The following is a 23,204-nucleotide window of genomic DNA, read 5'->3' on the forward strand; positions in this document are numbered from 1 at the left end:
GTGCACGGACATTCTATGGCAGTGCTAAACATATATTCATGTTGGGGTTCTTCTATCAAAGCACTGGCTGCTTTTGCTTAATGTGACCCTCTAGTGAATGTCTAATGAGCTTTCTGTTTACAGTCAGCAAGTCCGAGTACCAAACCCTTTGAATAATAACCCGTATTCGCAAGTCAAGAGTTGTGGTCTACACAACTACATTTAATGAGCAGTATCCTCAGTATGTGCAACACAAGCAGTAGCACCATGTCATAAAAACTTAGAGAACACCGATTGCTGCTTTCCTGAAAACTACAAGCAGGAGTCCGGAAACCCAATACATTTTTATTCTACGGCCTGAAACATCCTGCTTATGTCAAAAGTGTTTTGGTGGATGCTTGTGTTGTCAACAATGGAATAGGTAAACATAACGGCCTACCACCAGTGCCTACTTTAGCACTGCTGAAGTCTGGTGTGACACTCTACGCCACTTTACTCTATGCCTCTCTACTGTACACCACTGCACACTATTCCCAGGGCACTCTACCCCACTCTACTGTGCATCACTGTATTCTTTGCGCTGTACTATACACCAGTCCAGTCCAGGCCACTCCACTCCTTGCCACTCTACTCTGCAACACTGTGCTCTATGCTACTGCACTTCACTCCAATGCACTCTATGCCACTACTCTATGGCACTGTACTCTGTCCTGCACCACGCCAGTCTAACCCACTTCACTCTACTCTGAAACAATCTACTCTATGCCACTACACACTGCTCTACTCCACTCTGCAACATTCCCCTTACTTTAAGACACTCTTCTCTACCCTGCACCACTCCATTCTACGCCACTTCACTCTACTCTCAATGTACCTTACACCACTGCACTGTACGCCACTACAACATTCTGCACCACTGTACGCCACTGCACTCTACACCACTGCACTCTACGCTTCACCACTCTACTCTGCACTACTATACTCTGCGCCACTGCCTTCTACGCCACTCTACTCTAAACCACTGCACTCAACACCACTTTACTCAGTACCAATGCACTCTACTCCACTGCACTCTACACCAACTACTCTGCGCCACTGCACTCTTTGCCACTATACTCTACTCTGCAATACTACACCACTGCGCACTACACCCCTCTGTTCTCCTCTGCACCATTGTAATCTGACCCACTCTACCCTGCACCACTTTACTCCATGCCACTATACTCTACACCACTGTACTGTACAAGACTGCACTCTCGGCCACTGATCTCAATGCCACTCTGCTCTGCACCACTTCATTCTCCGCCACTACATGCTTCACTATTGCGCTCTCTCACTGCACTCTACGCCACTCTATTCTTCTCTGTACCACTGTACTCTACGCCACTATTCTTTGTACCACCCTACTCTGCGCCGCTGTACTGTGCACTGCTATATGTCACTATAGTCTGCAAAACTACACTCGCCATCACTGAACTCAATACTACTCTACTCGGAACCACTGCAGTCCATGCCACTGCACACTACGCCACTCTACACCATTGTGCTCTAAGTTACTGCACTCCACTTCTTTTTATTCTACTCGGCACCACTGTACTCCATGCCACTGATCTCTGCACCACTCTACTCTGCACCACTGCACTCTATACCATTGCACTCTACTCTGCACCACTGCACTCTACTCTGCACCACTCAACTCTACGCCACTCTACTGCACTCTATGCCACTGCATTTTGCATCACTCCACACCCCATCTAATCTATTCTACACCACCTCGCCTTACTGTACACCACTGCATTCAACGCCACTCTACTCTACACCTCTGCACTCTGCCCCGCACTTCTCCACTCTACCCTGAACCACTCCACCCTCCGCCACTTCATCTACTCTGAAACAATGTACTCTACGTCACTGCACAATATTCTACACCACTCTACTGTACGGCATTGCACTCTGTAATGCACTGTACACCACTTTACTCAAAACCAGTGCATTTTACGCCAGTGCACTCTACTCCAATCTATTCTGCACCACTGTACTTTACACCACTTCACTCTAGGCCACTCCACTCTACAATACTCCATTCTATGACACACTACTCCATTCTACAACACTCTATGCCACTCTACGCCACTCTACAACACTACTCCACTCTGTGATGCTCTACACAACTCTCTCTATGCCACTCTACTCCACTTTATTCTACGACACACTACTCCACTCTATGCCACCTCACTTTACAGCACTCGACTCTCCAACACTCTTCTCGACACTATGCCATTCCACTCTCTTACCTTGCTCGATGCTATGCCGCTCCACTGTACGACAATCTTTTCTGCTTTTCGCCACTCTACTCTACAACACTCTGCTTCTCTCAAAACCCTCTACACCACTCCACTCTGCTCACACTACTCCACGACACTCAAGGACACTCTAGGCCACTCAACTCTACTCTGCGCCCTTCCACTCCACGACACCCTACTCACTCCACGACACCCTATGCCACTCCACTTCACTTCACTCCACTCAATTCCACACCACTCCATAACACTCCACTCTACTCCACTTTAAGACACTCCACGCCACTCTCCTTTACTGTACTAATTGTAGCTATGATGAACAGCCAATATCTCTTACATTGGCAAGACCGATTCGTTTTGCCAATGCTTGTCCTAGTTAAGGCCACGCAGGGCTGGGGGAACCAAGTTTAAAGGGCACCCAAGGAGCTCCTCGCGGGAGATTTCCAGTCAGGGGAATATCCCCTGCGTTCAGGGATGGCCTTGTGTCAGCACCCGAGGGTCCTAGGAAGCACAGACATCCATTCCTGGCTGAGGGGGGAGGAAGCACAGACATCCATTCCTGGCTGAGGGGGGAGGAAGCACAGAGATCCATTCTTGGCAGAGGGGGGAGGAAGCACAGACATCCATTCCTGGCTGAGGGGGGAGGAAGCACAGACATCCATTCCTGGCTGAGGGGGGAGGAAGCACAGAGATCCATTCTTGGCAGAGGGGGGAGGAAGCACAGACATCCATTCCTGGCTGAAGCGGGAGGAAGCACAGACATCCATTCCTGGCAGAGGGGGGAGGAAGCATAGCCATCCATTCCTGGCAGAGGGGGGAGGAAGCACAGACATCCATTCCTGGCAGAGGGGGGAGGAAGCACAAACATCTATTCCTGGCTGAGGGGGGAGGAAGCACAGACATCCATTCCTGGCAGAGGGGGGAGGAAGCACAAACATCCATTCCTGGCTGAGGGGGGAGGAAGCACAGACATCCATTCCTGGCTGAGGGGGGAGGAAGCACAGACGTCCATTCTTAGCAGCGGGGGGAGGAAGCACAGACATCCATTCCTGGCTGGGGGGGGGAGGAAGCACAGACATCCATTCCTGGCAGAGGGGGGAGGAAGCACAGACATCCATTCCTGGCAGAGGGGGGAGGAAGCACAGACATCCATTCCTGGCAGAGGGGGGAGGAAGCACAGACATCCGTTCCTGGCAGAGGGGGGAGGAAGCACAGACATCCATTCCTGGCAGAGGGGGGAGGAAGCACAGACATCCATTCCTGGCAGAGGGGGGCCTCAGGGTCTTGTGGCGGACTGTGCTGCCACCCGCAGATGTATAACTGAGATAACCAAGAGGGTGGTAGAGGATTATATGCGACACGGTGCTTATCTTGGGATTCTAAGGCCCAATGCAATGTGTTTCATGACAAGAGGAAGACGGGGGCACATCTGAGAGTTCCTGTGTGAAGACAGGGTTTTATTTCTTTGCCATTGTGGGAATCTTATGACGGAGGCAGATACCACAAGGACGGCCCATGAGTACTTCCCTTTACTGGAGTATTCTTTGTTCACTAGTGGTTAATTCAGTGTATATACAAAAAAAACTACCTGCTTCCTCACTCATGGTGCCGAGGATCACTCATGGTAACTAGTTACCCAGAACTGAGCAGTGCTTTAGAAAGAGAGCTCAAGGAAAAGCAGGTGGGTGCGCGAGGGGCCGGGCTAGTAAAAAGCAGGCAGGGGGTGAGAAGTGACCAGGAAGTGTTATTGCAGAGTAGGCAGGGGTGAGGTGTTAACAGGAAGTGTTATTGCAGAGCTGGATTTGGGAGGATGAGAAGGCTGATAGCAGGGGTAACCGGGAAGGCTTCGAGCCTCATCCTTCCTGTTTCCTGCACTGGGGGACGAGTTGCTGCTGCACCGGTTGACACTGTGCTTGTCTTCGACTCTAGGTGGGCATCATGGCGGAATGCGCAACCCTGCACACTGGGCAGAAGATGCCGCTGATCGGACTGGGCACCTGGAAGAGCTCTCCCGGGCAGGTGAGTGCCTCAAGCAAGGCTCTTAGACAGAGAGACGGACAGACACGCACACGCACACACACACACACACACAGCCTCCAGTCAGAGGATGCCACACATATGGCAGGTGAGTGCCTCACGTGGGCAGGTGAGTGTATTGTGCATACAGGGACTCTGGGCAGGTGAGTGTGCACATAGAGATCGTGTGTGCAGGTGAGTGCCACAAACAAGACACCTAGACAGGCGCTTGCCACACACACAAGGCCTTTAGTCAGAGGTTGCCACACAAATGGCAGGTGAGTGCCTCTCATGGGCAGTTGAGTGTGCACACAGGGGCCCTGGGCAGATGAGTGCCTCACACAGGGACCCTGGGCAGGTGAATGTCACACACAGGGCCCTAGTCTGGTACGTGGCAAACACAGGGCTCCCATGCGGGCGAGGGGAATACACAGGGCCTCTGGGCAGGCGAGTACCCCCACATAGGGCCTCTGGGCAAAGGCGCAACTAGAGCCACATTTCGGGGGGGGGGCTGAGCAAAAATTTCGGGGTGGGCTGAACTTTAACTAAGCAATAGGCAAAGTGGAGCTGCAGGGGCTCTTAGAAGGGGTAAAACAACAGCGAGGCCTCATTAACATGCAAATGGTCTTTTAAAGACCTGTAAAGTGCTCGGGTGCGGCTGCTTTTTTGCCCGGGAAGGTGTGTCATCCCGGGCTGCCACACACGACCGGACGACGGGGGGAGGGGGGGGGGGGGGCTGAAGCCCTTTGAGTCCAATGGGTGTTGCGCGCCTGCCTCTGGGCAGGTGAGTGGTGCTCACAGGGCGCCGTGTCGGGTGAGTTGCCAGTGAGAGGGTCTGCGGGCTGGGGCTTACCCTGGAGACTGGAACCAGTGACCTCCTGTCAGGGAGCTGGGACTTCCGTACTGTAGAAGTACCGGAGGAGAGGCCCCTTCTGTTTCTAGCTGAGGTGGAGGGGGGGGGGGGGGCGCTGCTCGTTAGTCCTGTTCCGGCGCGTACCTTGGTCGCCAGGTGTGTTCTGCTGGTGGCATTGGCTGCCTTGGCGACCGTGACGCAGGTCTTGAGTGTAATGAGTGCAGCGAGGGGGTAGCGGTGGGGCAGAGGGACCCAGGGGAGCACTCGGACCTAGGCTAGGAGTAATTTTGTGAGCACCTTTTATAGGACGGGCTGCGGCATGTGGTACCCAAGGTACCCTTCTTGAGTGGACTCGAGTGAGTCTCTGATCAGGGATACCGGGGAAGGCCGCAAACGGGGTCTTAAATTTGATGGGACCACCTGACCCCTGTGAGTCACCGGAAGGAGCCCTGGTGGGAGCAGCCTTTGCCCTTGAAGGACGCGCCATCTCCTCGGTGCAAGCCCCTCCCTCCCGGCAGGGTCAGAGGCTGCGGTGATCTCACCAAAGAACATGATTTCACTAAGGGTTCCACATAGTGCTGCGTACAGGCAAAATACTTCCAGGGCAGGGCCGCTTGCCCCAAAGGCAGCTCTTTTCCTGGCAATCCACCCGGGAAATACCAGCATGACCGAATGGGAAGCCCGAGCCTGGAGGAGAAAGACACAGTTTCCTTATAACCATGTGCCCCATGTCAGATGGGCCTGTGTCTTAGTCCCAAGGGGTGGGGGAGGGGGGAGGAGAAGCTGGGGAAGGTTAAAAGATATATTAGTGGGTATTGAGGATTTAATGGTCCTATGACTCTGTGTTATACCGACATGTTTCAGCCCTACATTAAGGCCTTAATCAGGGTGGGTACTTTCCTCAGGGTACTATAATAATACCTCCCTGGGTTGTGCAGTGGGCAATGTTATCCTGTGTAAACAAGCCATTAAGCATGCTAAATTGTGTATGCGGGGGGCAATAGATACACTTGCCCTCAAGTTATCCCGTTGGGGTTTCACCTGCAGTCATAGGGTGATATGTGTCGCGGGAGGGGGTGTCGCTATAGTCACACTTTCCTCAAAGGTCCTACCTCAGCTTTTCCCCTATACCATTTTGCGTGTCCCGGCCTGTGGCCCTCCTGCTCCCGGCATGCTTAATCGCTTGTTTATACGGGATAGCATTGTCCACTGCACACCCCAGGGAGGCATCCTTATATTACCCTGATGAAAGCCCCAGACCATTAAATCCCCAATACTCACTGATATATAACTTTTAACCTTCCCATCTACTCCACCAATAAAGGGATACCTTGGACAAGCAGATGGATTTTTAATCTTTCGTTAAGCCCCCTGGCCATTCTCCTTTTTAAGAGCGCCCTGGAAGAGGGTTGAGCCCACCCTGACCTTTAGGAGTCAGGGCGAACCCAATGATGAAGCAAGTCTCTACTAGAGTGTGTGAGGGTTATATACATAACAAAAATGATTTTTTTCCTTCCTCACACTGAATAGTGCGAAGCCATGGTGGACACCTAGGTAACCACCGCCTTCTCTTTCTCAGTCTGTAAGTGGTCACACCAAAGACACTAGGTGGGATACGTGTAAGTTTGATGCATATGTATTCGGGAACGTATCCCCCTCCGTATCCCCTTCAACTGTGAAGGGACTTCTCTACCCTTCGGAACTGAAAGGGTTCAGATCTAATTTGTAAACATCTGTGGGTCGACCTTTAAAACCCAACGAGTGCGAGTGTTGCATCCCCTGTGGCACCCGAGAAGAGGAGAGCAAGTCGCGTGGCTGAGAGATGATTGAAGGGAACATGCCTCTTATGCACAAAACCACACGCGTTTAGGAAACCAAACACAGATCTAAATAAGAACCCCAGTTCTGGTCCATGACCAGGACCTTTCGATCTCGATGGCAACGACTACAGTGGCCACAATATTGAAGGACAAAATATGGAAAGAGAAGTATAGATTTTTTATACATAACTCATCATATTTGTGCGTGTATATCCATTTATACATATAAAATGAAAAAAACAAAGGTTAAAGAGAAGTTATAGTTAGGAAAATCGTATTTATTCTTTCTATACAAATCCAACTTAAACTATACAAACATTAGAAATTCTAAAGTTTTGTATTATTTATGCACCACATTCAATTTACTATTTCACGCTCCTCCTTGCATACTCTGGCGTTAATCTGCACACCATATATTGCATTCCTGACAAATGTAATCTACATCCGCACGACACTCCACTCTACGCCACTGCACTCTCGCCACTCTACCATGCACTGTGTTCTCAAAATGATGTCATTTGAGATGTGATAAGTGTTGCTGTGAATGCTATGATTTCACGTGCTTTTCAGTCGACTCATGAAAGTTAAAATCTTACTACATTCCTCACGTATAACCCCACTGTAACCGTTGGATTTTTTTTCATGAATGTAACTTTACATACATATATCTATAGAGAGAGAAAGAGAAACAGGGAGCGAGAGAGATGGGTGATACATTGTTGGTATCTGCGTAGTATGGTTTACATTTCTTGAATAAATTATTGATAAAACAATGGGCAGCTGTGGTGATCAGTGGATGTATGCCATTCTGTGGCTGCAGCATTTTCTGCATAAATATAGATTTACTGCTTTTGCCACATAATGTGCTGATGGCACCAAACCCGAATGCCTCCGAAAGGGTCAGGGGATGCCAAGTCACAACGAAAACTGTCCTGTTCATTTGTCACGGTCACACCCTGCTTTGTCAATTTGTTGTGTTTCACCTTGTCTAGACTTTGAGCATATCGAGGTAATAAAAATGGGCTGGACAACTTTTGAATGGTTTTATTTGCTCATAAAGTTTGAAACAACTTTAAGTTGCTTTAGTTTGTGTTGCTGCCTTTGATCATAAAAATTCCACTTGGGGTATATTTCCAAATCACCTTAGATGAGATCAGACGTATTAGGATCCTAGTCCCCAAGGATGTTAAGTACCCCTCTCACTTTCACACGAAGCACAACTAAAAACGTCCATGCCAGCGGTGCCAACTTCTCAAACTCCTGCTCAGTCTGCTAAGCGCCTCCTTTCCTGGAGAGGGGCTGACGTTAGTCTGTGGGATACGAGAACAGACCGCATGTCTGAGGTCGGGGTGCTCACTGAAGGACTGCTCCCCAGTTACTGTGCGCTATCCTGGTGAATAATGATATCACTAGTATCTTTTTCTCTGGTGTGGCATTACGTCCAAATTATGAATTTCGAAGATAGGAATGGAGATCGAATAGGTCATTTGTACATTTTCACCCATTCCAAGCTGAAAATCTTAAAATTTTGAAGGTTTTTTTCCACGCGCATTTCTCCAGGTACAATCGGGTGAAATTTGCGAAGAATAAAATGTGAAATGTGTGCACTGCTTGTATTGCCGATTTGGATAGCGGGTTGTGCCCGGATCAGGAATACTGGGGCGTTAATAAAAAGGCCATAAGTGTATAATTGATTCTCTTTTAGATTAATTGCACATAAACGAATCTCCGGTGAATATCCTGAAAAAGAATGGGTCTAGCCCTTGTAAACCAACCTTTTGTATAAAAGGACCTTTACTAGAATTTTAAAGAAACACTACACGAAATATAAATTAGGGACAGTACTAAGCCAGTTTAATCATGAATCTTAAAAGCCAACTATAATACAGATGCGAAGCCACCTTTGCTGTGTTGTCATGGATGGTTCGAGCTGCCAGTGAGCGTATCCACAAACAATGAAATCTGGTTGCCTTTAAAGGTAAATGTAGTCATGAACAAGCCAGCACTGGCAAAACCAAAATGTCTGGCTAACAATTTCAGTTGCAAGCCTGACCTATTGGCTTTGCCAAAGCTGTCGGGCACCTGACTTTGTATTTCATCAATGGCCCAATGGCTGAAGCATGGGTGCAGCCAGGCGCTGAATCTCACCAGTGGCCAATGGCTGAATGCGGTTGTTAAGGATGCCAAAGGGCTCTTCCTGTAATGGAAAATATTGGAGGAATGGCAGTGTTATGTAACGTCCTCAGCAATTCATTTTTTTCAGCACAAAGTGAACCAATGTACCTTGAAGTGAAAAGAATTAAAAAACACATATTGAGTTTTTTTTATAAAGCATGTAGTGGATAAAAAAATGAATGTGACAAATTATGTTATGGTTGAGTGTACTTTTCGGATGTAAAATGCTCCCTCTAGCATTACGATTGCACCACTTCCTAGGTGGTGGAGTGAAATGACACAGCAGAGAGCCAATCGCATGTTGAGAGAGATGCCCTCTGCTCTGGCCTGACCCAAGCTGTGATTGGTGCAGCCTGAGAGCAGTGGCTGAAGGGGCTGACCCAAACATGCCAGGGATGAAGGAGGCCATCAACAGCCCACTTATGTATGCCATATGTACACTAGCCATTTGTTGAAGGTGAATGTTCTATCACACATTCTTTGCATATCATAAAAAAATAGTTCTTGCTGACATCTGAAAAGACTGGTGCAATTGTTACATGTTCTTCTGTCGTCATAAAAATGCTACCTCCGTGTACAAAAACACCTCCTTGCACTGTTTGAGTGGTAGTTACCCTGATTCATTTGTGGAAGGAGGTGGACAGTACAAAGAAAAAAGAGATAACATTATTTGAAGTGATAAAAATACCTGCTGTAGCAAAGCAGTTAATTGTAGCTACACATTTAGAATCAGAATGTACGAATAGATGAATGGTTAGAACTTTCGTCAATCGAGGCGAGCTACCGCCTGTCCCAGCCCCTGCCTCTCGGTGCCTCCTTGATGCTCTTGACTGAGTGTCCTGGGGATCGGAAGCGTTTACTTTGAAAACATTAGAGTGTTCAAAGCAGGCCGGTCGCCTGAATACTTCAGCTATGAATAATGGAATAGGACTCCGGTTCTATTTTGTTGGTTTTCGGAACTGGGGCCATGATTAAGAGGGACGGCCGGGGGCATTCGTATTGTGCCGCTAGAGGTGAAATTCTTGGACCGGCGCAAGACGAACCAAAGCGAAATCATTTGCCAAGAATGTTTTCATTTAAAAAAAAAAAAAAGAACTTTCATCAATCCCTTTAGTTTTTTTCTCTATAGCACACATCAATAATTAAAGACTGCGCACCTTCGAACCTGGTGTAGCCATATATAAGTGTTAAATTGATTGACTTTAATGCTTTTATAACTACTAGCTTTCTTTGACCTGACCACCCTCTTTCTCCATTGGCTTGAGAGTTTGTCAGTCATATCTTGCTCAGCCCAGTGGCGTATTCGTCTCTTACCTAATGCTATTGCTTGTAAGGCTGTATCCTTCCTCCGGCACTCGAGGTCTTGCATTGAATGGCCTGAGGGACGATTATTCATCTATAATCCTCTGTCCTCTCCTGCTGGCTCTGTCCCAGTGTCTCTTTCAGGTATGCCTGTGCTGCATGCATTCACGCATTAAACCTGACGTGTTTGCTTTGACAATGCCCTGTCCAGTTAACTCTATGCATTGTCACTCTCAGTGCTCGGCTCTGGACTCTATTGTGCCCCACTGTAATGTTACATATCAACAGGAATATAAAGTAGGAAGGTGAATAAATAGCCCTGTGTGAGCTGCAGGAATATTCATCAGCAATACAACACATATTTTGAGACAGGGGAACTGTTAGACCTGAAAGCCGTAGGGTCATCTTCCCCCCCAACATTTTGCCTTGCTCCTCCACTGTTTCTGACCTTGTTTTTGCTGGCCTTAGGGTTATAAGCGGATGTATGATGTTACAACGCATGCTTTTACAACGCATGCTGTAACAACGAATTTTTTACAACACAAATGCTGTGACAACGCAAGTCTTTACAACGCAAGTCTTTACATCGACTTGCAGTAGATGGCGTGCTAACATTAAAAAAGGGTAATTTACTATTCTAACTCCAGTCCACGTTGCAGTAGGGAAGGTGTTTGGATAGTAAACTACACTATTTTTTTTTTTTTTTTTTTTTTTTTTGAAAAACCTTTATTGACATTTCGACCATTGACAAGTATGGGCCTACAACCCCCCAGGGCCGGCCGCTAAACAATTAGAGCAGTAAGATCAAATATAAACACATGCGGCACCTCGGTAAGCACAATCTTCATGTTAAAATAGTCCGGCCGGGGAGCTACGCAGGCAAGACTCCAGGAGAAAAAGGGTTTTTCATTTTATGATGAAACAAAAACAGTAGGATCAGGTGCCAAACAATTTCCCAACAGCGATAAAGGGCAGGCCGCATGATAGACGTTAGCAAGAAACAGCAATCTATTGAGTCAATGGCGCAAACACAGGAAAGTCTGGATAGGGAGGATTATCAAAAACAGTTGCGCCTGCAGACCCCCATACCTATCGCCCAGAGAACACCCCGGAAACTGTGGCACACACGGAGAGGCAACGGTTCACAGCAAAAAAGACGTACCACGCTGATCCCAGAAAGAAGAAACAAGAAGAAACGGAGAAGAGAAAGGAGGCCATGGAAAAGGAGATAAAGACTAAGAGAGAAAAGCTTCCCCCCCCCCCCCCCGCCCTGCACCTCTGCAAATGAGTATGGCCCCTCCCCCCAGCAGTGTGCCTGTCGCCCTGGAACTAGACCCGAAATATAGAAGAAACAGGGAAAAAAGAATAAGAAAGAACCCCACCAGGCGGGGGGGTGGAGAAAATATAATAACCTGGAGGAGGGCCTTCAGAACATACCCCCGGCTTCTCCCTCCCGCACATTACGGTCTCCCAACAGCAAACAATAAGTAGCACCAAATCGACCATAACAAAAAAAAAAAGGGGGGGAATGGGGAGCATTATGTACCGCATAAGTTAGCAGCTATGTCCTGAGAGTGCACAACCATGAGTCCGTCCGTCTACCAGATGACCACCCCGAGGGATCAGCCTCATCCCTGACCACTCTTGGCGATGCCGCCCATGCCTACCCCTCGACCCAGCGCCATGTCCGATGTTTCAAGGTGAAAGGGTGTCCCAAACCAACCGGGAAGCGACGCACACAGGTGGGGTGGAAGTCCCAAAACACCAACACAGTCCGCATCTCGAAGGGACGTCTTTCCCAGTGCCGCCCCAGGAGCTGCACTGCACACAAGGTCCAAAGTAGACAGATATTGCTGGTAAGGTCCTTGGGTCACCGGAGGTCATGCACGGGACGAGGCCACCATCTTCCACTCGGAACCACTACGTCCGGAACAGATCAAACCCTCGGTCAGCCGATCATACGGTAGCACACTGTCCCGAGTGTCCGGCTGTGCACCAATCGTGGGGAGGGCTGCGACATTATCCTCCTGTGTGCAGTGTGGGTAGTCCCTGTGTAACTGTGGACCTGCATGCCGCCATTGTTCCAGCGCTGATACCACACCATCGATCTTACTCCCCAAGACCCCGATGCCACGAGCCAAGGAGAAATGAAGGGCCCCAAGGGCCTCAAGGAGGTCGCCGTACCCCAGCACTGCTCCCCGCGGTCGCTCTGCCACACTCCCAGAAGTCACGCACTCCCAATCCTGCTGCGACCCGGTGAAGAGGATAGTAGGCTGCATCGCAACAAGATGGCCGCCGGGGAGGCCCGACTCGGATTGGGGCCGGGGCCCAGGGACAAGCGCCTCGGGGTTTACGTCGCTGGAGACAGGGGTCCGGGGGCAGGTACAAGTTCAGCCGGGGCGCGGACTCTGGCAACAGTCGTCCCCACCAAGGACCCGCAGCCGCGGAACTCCGGGAGCAGTCCGCAAGGATCAGGGCGAGCTAGGGGCGGCGGCCGGGCAGCTCACCGTCAGAGGCAGGGGCAAACACCGAAGAATCCGAGAACTGCACCCCCGGGCATGTCCGATCCGCTACGCTTTAGCAACAGGAACGGCCTTGGCGAGATGCAGGCCGGGGGCAGCACCGCTCCGGTGGACCGACTCCACCCAGTCACCACAGGCCGTTGTTGTTAGACTGCCACCCGGCCAAGGCGTCCACTCGAGGTCCCGGCTTCGGGGCCGCACGGGCCGCAAAGTTCATCCGCAAATTTCTCAGGCGGTACAGTAGCCAGAAACCCCGGAGTCACACGATCGGCTGCCACTCTCATTCACAAACACGATCCCATGGCGCAAATTGAGGATCTAGTACAGGATATCCGTGCGGGATGCGGAGGTTCACGGAGCCGGGAGTCTACGCTGCCGTCCCGGTCGCCATCTTGGCTCCTCAACTACACTATTTTTAATGTTAGCACGCCATCTAGTGCAAGTCGATGTAAAGACTTGCGTTGTAATGGCATGCGTTGTCCCAGCATTTGCGTTGTAACAGTTTCGTTGTAATGGCAGTGCGTTGTAAAAGTTGCGTTGTAATGGTTGTTCCCCGTTATAAGCGCTTTACTACTGCTAACCAGTGCTAAAGTACATGTACTCTCTCCCTAAAACATGGTAATAATGTCTTATCCCCAATTGGCATATTTAATTTACTTATAAGTCCCTAGTAAAGTGCACTCCATGTGCCAAGCACTTGTACGCTAAATGCTGCTAGAGTGCCTACAGCTCTGATTGTGCTTAAGTAGCCCTCTAACCGTAGCTCAGGCCTGCCATTGCAGGGCCTGTGTGCAGTTTTAAAATGCCACTTTGACCTGGCAAGATACCTCTTGCCAAGCCAAAACCTTCCCTTTTTAGGTCTCGGCTAGCGATGGCTGCGCTTGCGCAGTCTCGTTCGCGAGACATAATGACTTGGGTGAAGAGGGGCTTGAACCCGCCCCTCTTCTTCCCTGTTCTCCATTGGCTGGCCTAGTAAATGCTGGCCAGCCATTGGAGAAGAGGTCCCGTCACTCCGATCCTGCCCCGTCCTTTTCGGATCGGGGGGGCGTGTTTTTTGCGAGAAGTCTCAGGGAGGAGACAACAGCAAAACACGCCCCCCAATCCGAAAACGAGGCTGCGTTTCTCCGAGGCATATCTTCTCTGCCTCGGAGAAAGGCGGTGGGGTCTTCCGGTGCCTTCGTTTTTTTAATCTTAAAGAACGCTGAGTAAAGATGCTGATCTTTACTGCCTGGTGCAATTTTTCAGCTGGGTAAACTGTGATAAAATAAATGACGGTAAGTCAGAGGGTGCCAGGTTAGACCGTTCGATCATGACAGCTATTGTTAACGATCGCCTTTTCGCTGTTCATTTACTAAAGCAGCGGTTCGTGTAAATCATGTCTCCAGCCGTATTTCCTGCTGCCTCAATTAACAGACATCCCGCTCGAAGTATGGGGCTATAGCTACCGCCATTTTTATTTCTTTCTCTTCACTGTCCGCTACCTATCTGAGTCTCCCGAGAAGCGGCGGAGACGGGGCGGCGTGGGGATACGGGCTTTCGGAAAGAAGAAGAAAGCAGCAATAGTGGTTAGTGACGGTCAGGGGTGTTTGCGGCGGGGTGGGCTCTAATTGGCCAAGGTGACACCGGCCCGTGCGTGTGATTGGCGCAGGAGGCGGGAGCGCGAGGTCATTGGAGGAAAGAGAGCGGGGGAGCCGGAGGGAGAGGATGCGGGTAGAAGATCTGCACTCCGGGGCGCAGTTTCAATACACGCGTCTCTGGGAGTGATCCTTGCATCTGATCAGAGTTAAGCCCAGATTGGGCTGTCTGTTTAATAATACACTGTTTTGCCCGGTGTGGAGTAGGCACGCAAGCTGTCTGGAGCCGCGCTGATCGGCATTCAGCCTGGGGCGGCACGGCTGCCGAGGTCTCAGCATTTCCCAGTCCCGTGAAACTCCTCTCAATATCCCGTTCCCCAGTCCTGAGGGCGTGTGGCTTGTAGACTACCATGGGTCCTTCGGGTGGCACCAGTCCTTCGTGTATTCCTGTCAGAGACTTTTCACTAACTTACGTACTATGTTGGTGTTCTATCTCCGTCACTCACGATGCTTTCAGGGGGTGTGTGTTTCGTAGGGTCTCTTGCTCACACACTTGCGCAATCCGTTTTTCTCCCGCAGCGGAACTGAAAGTCTAATCTTCAGTGGGCGGAGTAAACTGTTGGCCCTGCTCTGCTGCTGTTTCAGCCTCTAACATTATTGTTGTGATGCCCTAGTGCGGTTTTAAGGGACCGTCGTAATCTGGGGGTGTGTTTTCTATTTTGTATATAGGTGTTTACTGAAATGGGTTCAGTCACCGGTTGCAGCAGTGTGTTTGTGTTGCCCATCTGCCTTCATTAGTTCATGGTGATTTCTCCTTTCGGGGTGTTGATTTGTCATTTGTTTTCCCCATTGTTACCTCCAGCGCCGGGTAACGCACCGCTAATGCTCCCTTACCATGTTCCAATTGAAGACGTTTCATTCCCCCTCTGATCTGGCATTCTACACAGGCGCCATCATCGGTCTCAGTCTGTTGCGGAGTGATACCACAGCCCATTAGATCACCCTAATTTCATTTTATGTAAAGTGTGTTTCTGCGTCGCAAAACTTCTGTTGTTCTCTTTAAACTGTTTCAAAAGTCGACCAGCGTTGAGTCAGAGGGAACACCTCAAGTGCTGCTAACAATCGATTCCAGGAACTATAATTTTAAGTATGTGAGGGAATAGCCATGGGGTGCTGGGGTTGAACCCAAATTCCCTTTCATTCCCAGCGCTGGGGTATATATACTCTGTCGCTGGTCGGTGCTCGGTTTACGTTCTTGACTGCAGTGAATGCACCCCACAAAGTAATTTCTTTAAGGGGAAATAGAACGTAAATAGCAGCACGTGCATGCGACAAAAAAATAGAAATACGTGGCCCCAGAAGTGTAAAATTCCGATTGCGCATTTGGACTTTCCTCTCGGTTAATAACGCATTAGGGTAACCGAAAGGGCAGCAGAAGGAGGCATCATCTCTTGAAATAGGTCTCAGGGTGTCCTGTCGCGATAATAGATTATGGAGAATTCTATTACAGGGGCCTGCTTTGCAAATCCCACCCTGGCCTCTTTCAGTGAGTTATCACTGTTTCCATCCGCAGAAGCAGCCCCCACCTCCCCGCCCCCTTTTATCTCTGAGTCTGCCAGGCCTTTCAGGACCACAATAAACAGGGCAGCCCCAAACACGCGCGTTGGGATTAAAATAAATAATAAAAAAACAATATTTATGTTAGAAAGCACTTGTGTTCAGGTGTAAGTAAAACCAATCCAGCCCCCTGTGTTCAGATCTTAGGGGTGGCACTGTGTGCGCAGCCGTTAATAGTGACCCCCTCGCGTGCGTGTGGTTAAGTGGCTCGTCTCCTGTGTTTAGCTGCTCTGCTTTCATCCCTCCCTCTTCCTCTCTCCCATGCTGGATGTGTCCAGGCCCCCAGAAGCAGCAGCTCCTCGCCCTCCCTGCGGCCGATGAACATGGGGGACTACTATGACCCGGAGCACCCTATCGAGTAAGTATTTGCACCGGTGTGGCTGTTTCTACCCCCCCCCCGCTTGTTTTCTTAACCCTCCGCAGTGTAAAAAAAAAGCATTTACAATGCAATGGTCTCGGCATTGGTAAAGTTAGAGCTATTGGCATTGCTCATGACAATGCTGTTTCTTTAAATGTTTTAAAAACAAAAACATAAACAAAAATAATGTCATGAGCAATGCCAATAGCTCTAACTTTACCAATGCCGAGACCATTGCATTGTAAATGCTTGTTATACATGTAAGTCAACCCTAAGGTAAGCCCTGGGCAACTCAGAGGGCAGTGGGCAATGTATTTAAAAGGCAGACATGTACTGCTATGTTTTACATGTCCTGGTAGTGAAAAGCTCTCAAATTCGTTTTTCACTACAGCAAGTGTAATTCCCAAATGTGAAGCGATAAACATTTCAAGTTTCGTGTCTCTGGAATCACAATTTAAAATCACACCTTATGGGGAGGTCAGAATTTAAATTGCAGTTCTGAAAATGCCACTTTAGAAAGTTGGAATTTTCTTACTTTATATTTTTAGTGCCTGTTGCCTGTCTCTGATACATGTCTGGGAGGGTGGCAGCTGGGCTTTGTGTATTCCCCCTAGACAGCCACACACACTGGGAGCTTAGGTGTGACTTGATGGGAAGGAGGAGCTGGACCCTGCCTCACGTACACCTGAATAGGCTGTGTCCTGTCCCCACACAAAGGGGTGAATATCCCCCTATAGTCACACTGGAGCCAGGGCAGGAAGAGAGGACCTCGGTGCACTTCAAATGCATCAATTTGAAGTCTCCCCACTTCAAAGACACAACTGGGTATAAGTACTGGACCTCTGACAACACCACTTTAGTACACTTCTGGACCTGTGAAGACTGTACCAGGAAGAAGGACTGCTGCTGAAGGGCTGCCACTCTGTTGGACTGCTTCTTCGCTGGACTCTTGCCTTGCTGTGCTGCTCTGCTGCCTGCTGTTCCCCTGCCTGGTGAGAATGACTGGACCTGCATTGATTGAACCCAGAGTGACTCCAAGGGCCAGCTGGCTGGTCTCCTGATCTGAAGTCTCAGGGGCATAAATGACTTCCAGCCACCCTGCTTCTGCACCCGTACTTTGTAATCTGTGTATGTGACCTGCCAAGTGGTGCACCCTAGTCCTGGACCCCTGGAAGTGTGCCTACTGTCGAACCTGCACATTGCAGCGGTTGCGTGGTAAGAACCAGTGCATCGCTCCCGTTACGTGGATCAGAACGGGCTCATCACTCCTGCTGTTTGGACCAAACTGGTGAATCACTTCTGCTGCGTGGATCGGCCCCAGTGGATTGCCTTTGGAATCACCACTGCACGACACTCTCCCGGCGCAAGGGCTTTGCCTCCCTGTGACTGGCATCTTCGACGATAAATCTTTGCATCGCAGCTCTTCACTCATTGGAGCCAGTATCGCCACTGCTGCGCAGATAAGAACCAGCGCATCGTAGCCACTGCATGGATCGACACTGACGCATCACTTCCGCTGCACCCCGCATCTTCTATGTCGATGCAGCCAGGATGAAGGTACTTTTGTTCAGCGGGCCTCACTGGGTCCCCGTTATCCGGCCCATGCTTCATCATAGCTGGCCTTACATTTTGACTTTGTGGCTGTCCGGCACAACCAGATTTGATTTGCCAAGTAGCACTTATTGTTTCTAGGCGCTATTTTGCAGTCTGTTCTTTCAAAATCATATCTCAAGTTTTACATATTGAAATTATGTCGTTTTGGTCTTTTTTATTTATTAAATTGAGTTCTAGTTTTCTAACCTGGTGTGGACCTTTTTGTATGGTGTTTTCACTGTTTTACTGTTTGATGGGTTGCACAAATGCTCTACACAGTGTTTCAAAGTTAATCCTGACTGCTCTCTGCCAAGCTATCAGAGTGCGAGCACAAGTTAAATTAGGGTTTGCCTGCTTCTTACCCTCACTAGGATTGTGGCTGCTGCTTGACTTGTCCTACACTAGTCCTACCCTAGTCACCCAACAACACAATTTCTACCAGGCACCATCTGATACAGGGTGAGCAGGAGATGAACTTGGTGTCTGTTGTGCCGCAGCCAGCGAGCGCGGAGAGGCTAGCTGTAGTCAGTCCTGCTACGAGACTGCACTCCCCGCGGGTATTCTAATGCTGCCTGGGGTTGCTTTCTTCATCCTGCTGTCCCTTCCCCTCCAGGGCCAGACAAATACTAGAGATCCGGTAAAGGCCAGACAACCACATTCAGAAGAAGGATGTGGGATTTATAATGTATCCAAAACCTTTCTTATACACCTTCCAGAACGTTCTGAAGCCTTCTTTAACCTTTCTAGAAAGTTGTGGAACCGTCCTTTAGTTTCCAATTGAAGATGGAGGAACTTCCTCCTGTTAATTTCCTGTTTCATTTCTGCATTAAAAGCTTCCAAATTGCTTCTCCTATGTCACAACAGAGTTGAAATCCCAAACTTGACAGTTCACTCGCCTTGTTCCTGTGCTCTGTTGGGAATCGTGTTCTCCTGTGTCGCTGCTTTGTTGAGTCTTTTCTGAGCTACATTCTGCCTACCTCCAGTGTACTGCCTGTTTTTAGGTCTCGCCTGACCCAGCGCATGCGCTGGTCTGGCGAGACTTATTGTGAGGGCTCCAAAAAGTGCTACCAGGCCAGCCTAGAGCTACAGTGCATGTGCGCGGGCGCGCCCTTCACCGCGATTACTTTCACTTTTGTGGCCGCGCGGCCGCTTTGATGTGTGATCGTGATCGCGATCACTTTCACTTTCGCGGCCGCAGGGCCGCTTTGCATAGCCAATAGGTCTCGCTTTTGGGACCTTAAAATTATTTAGTTATGCAACTGTTGTATGGCTAAACACTTATAAGGTCCCAAAGGCGAGACCTATTGGCTATGCCAATGCTTGTTTTTTTTGCTCTCTACTTTTCCCCCTTTTGCAATTCCTTATCGATGGCCCTGCGCTTCACGAAGTTCTATATTGTGTGGAGCAAAAGTGGTTACTGGAGGGTGTCACTTATACCTCGGACAGGGAAAGGTCAGATTGAAAGCGACTCTACAGTTTCCAACCCTTGACATACAGCAGTAAAGTCTGGGGTTTCATCAGCTGGTCAGAGTCTTGCTGGAGTCATCGAACAACACCCGTGTTGGTTTAGAGGATGAAACAGATCCAATACTACAACTCCGATACAATGGGTATACCTTGAGAATTCTCATTGCGGAGATGCCGCCCTGAGTATGGAGACTCCCCCACGACTGAGAGGCCTCCGCCACGAGTACGTAGGCCATTTGTGAATCAGGCTCTGACATTAGCAGTGTTGCGCATACGGTTATTTGTGCATACACTGACATTAGCAGAGTTGCGCATTCTGTAACTGGTGCATACACTGACTATAATAGTGTAGCACTTTCTGTTACTGGTGCATACAATGACATTAACCATGTTGCACATTCCATAACTGGTGCATAAACTGACATTAACAGTGTTGCACTTTCTGTCACTGGTGCATACAGCAGTGTTGCACATTCCGTTACTGGTGCATACACTGACATTAATAGTGTTGCACTTTCTGTTACTGGTAAATACACTGACATTAATAGTGTTGCACTTTCTGTTACTGGTAAATACACTGACATTAATAGTGTAAACTTTCTGTTACTGGTAAATACACTGACATTAATAGTGTAAACTTTCTGTTAATGGTGAATACTCTGATAATGATGTTAGGTACTGCATGATGAGAGGTCTAAGATCTGGAATATCTGACCCTTTTTGGGGTGTGCTCATTGTTCTGGCTCACACTTTCTGTGGGTTTTGTTTGTTGTTTTCTAGTCAAACGTGCTGTTGTGTGCACAGAGACATCTAAGTACCTATCACACGTGCTCACTCCCCACTCAAATGTGCAACCTTATCCATTGTGCGCTATTGTGAGTGTTGTTTGTTGTCAATCAATCCATCCGGGATTTATAGAGCGCACTACTCACCCGTAAGGGTCTTAAGGTGCTGGGGGAAGGGGGTTCAGGCAGCTCCGAGGTCATCCGAAGAGCCAGGCCTTGAGGACCTTTCTGAAGGCTTGCAGTGTCGGGCGTTGTCTGATGCCGAGGGGGAGTTTGTTCCAGGTCTTGGCCGCGATGTAGGAGAAGGATCTGCCTCCCGTTCTGGCTCTATGGATGCGGGGGATTTCGGCCAGGGCTAGGTCGGCAGCGTGGAGGTTTCTCTTGGGGGCTTGGAAGGAGATTCTATTGTTGAGGTATTGGGGTTCAGTGTTGTGGACGGTTTTGTAGGTGTGTGTGAGCAGCTTGAAGGTCACTCTTTTTCATACGGGGACCCAGTGGAGGTCTAGAAGGTGCTGGGTGATGTGGATGTGTCATGGGAAGCTGAAGATGAGTCTGGCCGCGTTCTGGATGGTCTGGAGTTTGTGAAGGAGAGATTTATTGATTCTGGCGTAGAAGTCCAGCCTGCTGGTGCTGAGTGCGTGGGTGATGGTCTTCCTGGATTGGGGTGCGGGTATCCATTTGAAAGTCTTGGAGTATGCGGAGTGTGTTGAAGCATGTGGAGGATATGGCATTGATCTGCTGGTTCATGGTGAGAGAGGAGTCGAGTATGATTCCGAGGTTTTGGTTGTAGTCCGTGGTGGTGGAAGGGTTTCCGAGGGTGGGAGGCCACCAGGTGCCCTCCCACACGGTGGGGGTGGATTCGAGGATGAGGACTTCTGTTTTCTCTGAGTTGAGCTTTAGGCAGCTGCTGCTCATCCAGGATGCGACGTCCTTTAATCCTTCCTGGAAACCATGCCTGTTGATGTTGGGTTCTTGGTGAGGGAGATGATGAGCTGGGTGTCGTCTGCGTAGGATGCTATGCTGAGTCCATGTTTTCCGACGATGGTTGCGAGGGGGGGCCCGTAGATATTGAAGAGCGTGGGGCTGAGGGAGGATCATTGGGGTACTCCGCATCTGATCTCTGTGGATTTGTAGAGGAAGGGCTGGAGTCTTATTCTTTGTGTTCTGCCGGATAGGAAGGAGCGGATCTAGTCTAAGGCAGTTCCCTGTATGCCGGCGTCCTGGAGTCTGGCGGCTAGTGTGGTTGGGAGACGGTGTTGAAGGCTGCTGAAAGGTCTAGAAGAATGAGGGCTGCAGTGTGGCCTTGATCGAGGAGTGTGCAGATGTCGTCCGTGGCGGCTAGGACGGTGATCTCAGTGCTGTGGTTTCTGTGGAATCCTGATTCAGATGATTTGAGGATGGTGTTGGATTCTATGAACAGCATTAGCTGGGTGTTGACGAATTTCTCTGTGACTTTAGCGGCGAAGGGGAGGTGAGAGATGGGCCTGTACTTCTTCAGGTCTGTCAGGTCTGTGGAGGGCTTCTTGAGGAGGAGTTTGACTTTGGAGTGTTTCCAGTCACCGGGTAACATGCCTGTTTCAAGGGTGCACTTGATTGTCCGTCGTAGTTCTAGTTCGATGGCGGAGCCGGCTCTGTGGAAGATGTGTGGCGGGCAGGGGTCAGTGGGTGCTCCGGAGAGGATGTTCCTCATAGTCTTTGCGGTGTCTTCTGTGGTGACAGGGGTCCAGGTGAGGAGGGTTGGCTGGGCGGCGTTGCTGGTAGATGGTGTTGGGTCGGGTCCTTGGTCTTGGTCGTCGAAGTTGTCGTTAACTGTCCTGATTTTGTGGTGGGAGAAGGAGATGAGTTTGTTGCAGAGGTCCTGGGAGGGAGGGAAATCCGAGGTTTTGCTGTGGGTCTGGTGAATTCTTGTATAATGTAGAAGAGATCCTTGGAGTTGTGGGAGTTGGAGAGGATTCTGTCCTGAATGAAGTTTCTCTTCGTAGATCTAATGAGTTGGTGGTGTGCCGTCGTGGCGGCCCTGTAGACGGTGCATGCTTCTGGGGTTTTGCTATTCCTCCATGATTTCTCCAGTCGTCGGCATGAGCGTTTGGATTTTTGGAGGTCTGTGGTGAACCAGTTGGCATTCGTGTCGTGTCGTCTGTTGGAGTTCTGGATGGGGGCGAGCATGTTTGTGCAGTCGGCGATCCATTGGTGAAAGTCGTTGGCTGCAAAGTTGGCGTCAGTTGTGATGGGGAAGGACTGCGGCAGAGGTGAGTTGCTCTTCGGTGATCTTGCTCTAGTTTCTGCACGGGAGGCTTGGCATTGGCTTGTGTGCGGTGGGTTTTGAGAAGGAGAAGGGTTTGCAGTGGTGGTCTGTCCAGAGAGGTCGCGTGGTGTGACTGAAGCGAATGCTGTTTCCTCCGGCGACGATGGGTTCGAGAGTGTGTCCCACCGTGTGGGTGGGGGTGGTGTCGAGTTGCTTCAGTCAGATGTTGGCGAGGTTCTCTAGGAGGGTGGTGGAGTTGGGGTTCTCTGAGGTTGTCAAGGTGGAAATTCAGGTCTCCGAGCAGTACGTAGTCCGTGGAGTGCGATGTAGTCTGCGATGGTGTATGTGAACGGGGAGCGGGGTCCGGAAGGTCTGTAGGCGAGAGTTCCGAATAGAGTCATTGTCGGTTTGGGCTGGATCTGGAAATGGATGAGTTCCATGAGGGGCAAGGCGTCGTTTAAGTTGGAGTTTGTCAGTTGGAGGGAGCTTTTGTGGATGATGGCGAGGCCTCCTCCAGGGTGGTTGGGGCGGTCTTTCCTGTACCCGTCGGGGATGGCAGTTGCGATGTCGGGAGCAGAACTGGCATTCCTCCTGTTCT

The 23,204-nt window shown here is 49.7% G+C and overlaps 1 protein-coding gene across 2 annotated transcripts in view; it reads left to right on the top strand.

Moving 5' to 3' along the window:
- Positions 1 to 23,204, top strand: part of AKR1A1 (aldo-keto reductase family 1 member A1) — a 1,289,949-nt gene that overhangs the window by 76,902 nt on the left and 1,189,843 nt on the right. Inside the window, exon 2 of one of the 2 annotated variants that reach the window (XM_085602859.1) lies at positions 4,209 to 4,298. In XM_085602859.1, the coding sequence (XP_085458985.1) occupies positions 4,209 to 4,298 (90 nt within the window). Of the gene's footprint in view, positions 1 to 4,208; positions 4,299 to 23,204 lie in introns of those variants that run through there. The other variant, XM_085602858.1, reaches the window with a different exon arrangement.

This window comes from Triturus cristatus, chromosome 4_2, assembly GCF_964204655.1.
Source record: "Triturus cristatus chromosome 4_2, aTriCri1.1, whole genome shotgun sequence".
NCBI classification, from domain to species: domain Eukaryota; kingdom Metazoa; phylum Chordata; class Amphibia; order Caudata; family Salamandridae; genus Triturus; species Triturus cristatus.